The sequence below is a fragment of the Aureococcus anophagefferens genome (genome assembly GCF_000186865.1).
Source record: "Aureococcus anophagefferens unplaced genomic scaffold AURANscaffold_612, whole genome shotgun sequence".
NCBI lineage: Eukaryota > Pelagophyceae > Pelagomonadales > Pelagomonadaceae > Aureococcus > Aureococcus anophagefferens.
The window spans coordinates 1,447-6,126 of record NW_008706004.1 but is presented as its reverse complement, the minus strand read 5'-3'; the positions used below and the strand labels follow the sequence as shown (position 1 = coordinate 6,126).

General features: G+C 66.9%; 1 protein-coding gene across 1 annotated transcript; it reads right to left on the bottom strand.

Moving 5' to 3' along the window:
- Window positions 1-2,198: 2,198 nt before the first annotated feature.
- On the bottom strand, window positions 2,199-3,997 carry AURANDRAFT_35292 (hypothetical protein; the record flags this gene model as incomplete). Its single annotated transcript, XM_009044659.1, has 3 exons — window positions 2,199-2,591; window positions 2,918-2,956; window positions 3,590-3,997. Coding segments are annotated over 3 exons (840 nt in total), but the record flags the coding sequence as incomplete, so codon positions are not given.
- Window positions 3,998-4,680: the final 683 nt, after the last annotated feature.

Sequence of the window (4,680 nt, the reverse complement as noted above, 5' to 3'; positions counted from 1 at the left end):
GTACGCGAGCGCTGCTGCCTGTGAGAATGCACCAGCCTCCATCAACTACGCATGTGTGAGCTGCTTCTCGAGCGACTCATCGCGGTTGAAGGCCTCGTTGAGTTCAACACGAAGGGACCGCGGCGCCGAGAGGACTCGTAAGTGGACTCGTGCCCGCCACCAGCCCCACACACCAAAAGAAAAGGTCGCAGAAGCGACGATGTTGAGACCCGCCCTCACTCAAAGGTCGCGAGGCGCGCGTCGATGCCCGCGAGGAGGCGGACCCGGTGCTCCGAGTCCGCCGCGGAGAGCAGCGCCTCGTCGCCGACCTTGGTCACGGGCGTCAGGTCCGACGACGTCGAGAGGACGTAGGCCTCGTCGGCGTCCAGCAGGCTCGAGAGGCGGTGGACGCCCTCGTCGACCTCGTAGCCCGCGGCCGCCGCGGCTTCGAGCGCGAGCGCGGATGTCACGGACTCGAGCATGCCGAGCTCGCGCCACGACGGCGCGTGGACGACGCCGCCCTTCAACCAGAGCACGGCGAAGTTCGGCCCGTCCAACACGACCTTGTCCTCGAGGGGCCCCGCGTCGTCCGCGCCCCACCCCCGGCCGAGCAGCACGGCGTCGTCGAAGCCCGCCGCGGCCGCGAGGCGCTTGCTGTGAACGTTGGCGCCGTAGGCGAGCCACTTGATCGTCGCCCAGCGCTCCGGCTCGAAGCCCGCGGGGTGCCACGGCGCGACGAGCGGGAAGAGCGTGCGAGACGCGTGCAGCGTCGTCGGCTGCCAGAGCGCGAACGTCTTCGGCGGCGCGTCGAGCGCGGCGCCCAGGTGGTCGCCGTAGCCCGGCGACCCGCCGCCCCGCGTGACCATGAGGCGCACCATGCCGCCGTGGCCGCCCCCGGCCGCGGCGTCGCGCAGGATCCGCTCGACGTCCGCGCGCGGCGGCAGCGGCAATTGAATCGCCGCGGCGGACCGCTCGAGGCGGTCGAGGTGCAGGTGCACCGCGCGCGGCACCGGGCTGCCGTTCCGGTCCCCGACGACGCGCACGACCTCGAAGACGCCGTCGCCGCGCTGGAACGTCGTGTCCCAGACGCTGCAGGAGATCTTCGTCGCGTCGGCGGCGACGCCGTCGACGGAGGCGAAGGTGGAGAAGCCGCGCGCGCGGCGCGCGGCGGCGGACAGCGCGCGCAGCATGGCTCGAACAGTTGGGCGCGCGCGCACTAGCCAGCTGCGAGGCCTGTGGCGTGAGATGTGGCAGCGCGAGGCGCTCCGATGGCCGCTGTCTGTCGCACCCGTCGCCGCGCGCGCCGCAGGCCTCGAGCGCTATGCGGTGGCCATGGCATACGGTCCGGCTTGGGAAACTTAGACGCGCGCGGCGATCGGCTGAGACGCGCGGCGGCAAAATCCCGAAGCGGCGGCGGTCGCGCGAGCGGCGGCCCTTGGCGGCCGCGACGTCGCGAGCGAGCGGCCCTCGGCTGGCGCTCACGCGGTCTTGGCCTTGGCCGTGCCCTTGAGGGCGAGGAGCGCGAGGCCCGCGCCGACGGCGTCGAGGACGATAAGCGTCTTGTTGAAGGGGTGCGAGACCGCGTGCCACGGGGCCTCGCCGAGCATGCCCTCGTGGTGCATGTGCGTCAGCCCCGCGAGGCCCGTGCCCAGGGCGCCCACGAGGAGCGCGCCGGGGCGGAGCGCCGGGAACTTGAGCGCGGCGCCGTTCGCGAAACCGATGGCGATCCAGAGCATGCCCTCGAGGCGCGTCGTGAGCGTGAACGTGTGCACGAGGTTCGCGCCGCTGGGCTTCTTGGCGACGAGCTCCATGAGCGCCTAGGCGGTAATATTTCTTTACAGATGAGATTTCAGTTGTGATCAATACCTGGCACGTCGACCCGCCGACGTCGAAGGCGCCGGCGATGGTGCAGGGCTCGAAGGTGCCGGCGGCGACGAAGCCGACGAAGAGGCCGTAGAGCAGGAAGAGGTAGCCGGAAGCGATGAGCTCGAGGAGGGCCTGGGGCGGGCCGTAGGAAACCTCGGTGGGAGCCATGGTCGGAGCGAGGGGGTGTGTGGAGTCCTTTCGCCAGGCGGGCGTCGCGTTGAAGAAACGCCAGGCACCAGACCGCGAAGGTCGGCGCGGGGAGGAACGCCGCGGCGGCAACGCCAAGGCCAATCGCGACTCGCCCGCGCGCAAGCGCAGCATCTCGGGCTCGGGCGACGACGCGGCGTAAATAATTAGGCAATATCTCGCGCGTCGAGGCGCGCGAGATTCTCCATAGCGAGCTCGTTGCCCTTGGCAGCGGCGCGCTCCAACCAGAATCTGGCCTTGCCGAGGTCGACTTCCGTGCCTATGCCATCGTAGAAACAGGCGCCAAGGTTATGCTCTCCATCGGTATATCCTTGATTCGCCGCGAGCACAAAGTACCGGACCGCCTCTTCAAATTTCTCCACAGAATGAAGTAAAATCCCTAAATTGCATTGCGCGACCGCGTCGCCCCGATCTGCGGCCGTGCGAAACAGCTGCATAGCCTTCTTCTTGTCCAGCTTGACGCCACTCCCATCCCAGTACAATTTTCCAAGGTATTTCATCGCGTCCACATCTCCGAGCTCCACAGCGCGCAGGTAAATCTTCGCGGTTTCTTATCGGATTTCACAAGGCCGAAGTCACCATAGCGGTACGCGTCTCCCAAAAACCTAATCGCTTCCGGCACGTCGTTCTCCACGTGGCGGCGAAGACGCGCGAGTGCTTCCGCATGGGTTTTTGCGCACGGTACACGACAGAGGGGACACGCCTCGAGTCCGATCTGGTCGTCGCACGATCGGCAGACCCTCCGGCAGCAACAGACGAGAAGCGCACCCGCAGTATTCACGTCCCACTCCTCGAGACAGATCGGGCACCGCGAGCCGTACCGCGCCGAGAGCGGCTCCCGCTCCGGGTTCGCCTCGCGTCGCACGCGGGCCGCCTCGTGTTCCGCCGCGATGCGCGCGCGGATCTCGTCGGCGTGCGACCGCGGCGCGGGGCCGTAGAACACCTCGCGCGGTGGCGACGGCGGGGGCGTCGGCGCCTCGGCGCGCGCCGCCTCCGCGGCCTGGATCTTCTTGCACACCTTCCGGTGGCCCCGGTCGCGCCAGTCGATGCGTTGGCAGGCCGTCGAACAGTAGGCCGTCGTGCCGCACCCTCGGCAGGCCTTGGCCTTGTCGGCGCCGCAGATCGTGCAGGTCTGGAGAGTGTCGAGTTTTTTGCCCCTCGCTCGGGCCATGCGATTCTCATACTCCAACTTCTTCTCCTGCCACGACATGACTTCGCGCGCGTCGCGAGCTCGTACGTCGTCCTCGTCGGACCTCAACAAGTCTCAGCAGGCAAAATCGCTCAAAATCTTAGCCCAGGCCTGAGCCCACGCCTAGAGCATCGCGTTCATGTCGTTCTCCATGCCCCCCTCGGCGGCGTCCTCGTCCTTTCGCCAGGCGGGCGTCGCGTTCAAGAAACGCCAGGCACCAGACCGCGAAGGTCGGCGCGGGGAGGAACGCGGCGACGACGACGCCAGGGCCAAGCGCGACTCGCCCGCGCGCAAGAGCAGCATGTCGGGCTCGGGCGACGACGCGGCGTAAATATTTTTAGGCTATACTCGCGCGTCGAGGGCCGCGAGGGCCGTTATAGCTTCTTTGCGGCCCTTGGCAGCGGCGCGCTCGAACCAGTACCTGGCTTTGCCGAGGTCGACTTCCGTGCCTTTTCCGAGCGTGTAACAGCAGCCAAGGTTGTGCTCTGCACGTGTATAACCTTGATCCGCCGAGAGCGCGTAGTACGGGAACGCTTCTTCATACTTCTCCTCAGAATCAAGTAAAAACGCCAAATTGCATTGCGCGTCTGGGTGGCCCCGGTCTGCTGCCGCGCGATAGAGCCGCTCCGCCTTCTTCTTGTCCAGCTTGACGCCTTCCCCATGCTCGTACATTCTCCCAAGAGATACCATCGACCGCACATCTCCGAGCTCCACAGCACGCCGGTAGATCTTCGCGGTTTTCTTATCGGATTTCACGAGGCCCAACAGACCGTGGCGGTACGCATTTCCCAAAAACGTAATCGCTTCCGGCACCTCGTTCTCCACATGGCGGCGAAGACGCGCGAGCTGCTCCGCGTTATCTTCCGGGTACGGTAATCGACAGAGAGCACACGCCTCGAATCCGATCTTGTCCTCGCACGATCGGCAGACCGTTCGGCAGCAACAGCAACGAAACACGCCCAGAGTATTCACGTCCCACTCCTCGAAGCAGATCGGGCATCGCGACCCAAACCGCGCCGACGCCGGCTCCCGCTCCGGGTTCGCCTCCCGCAGGGCACGAGCGGCCTCGTGTTCCGCCGCGATGCGCGCGCGGACCTCGTCGGCGTGCGACCGCGGCGCGGGGCCGTAGAACACCTCGCGCGGCGGCGACGGCGCGCGCGTCGGCGCTTCCGCCGCGCGCTTCCGGATCTTCTTGCACGCCTTCCGGTGGCCCCGCTCGCGCCAGTCGATCCGTTGGCATTCAGTCGAACAATACTGTGTAGTTCCGCACGGGCATTTCAGCAAAGTTCTCGGTTTCGCCCCACAAATCGTGCACGTCAAACGCAGCGGTATCGCTTTCGCCCGCGCCTTCTTCTCTTCGTATTCGCGCTGCTTCTCGACGTACTCGGCCTTCATGATCGTTTGCGGGCGGCGCGCGGGCTCAGGCGTCGCGGGCGCAA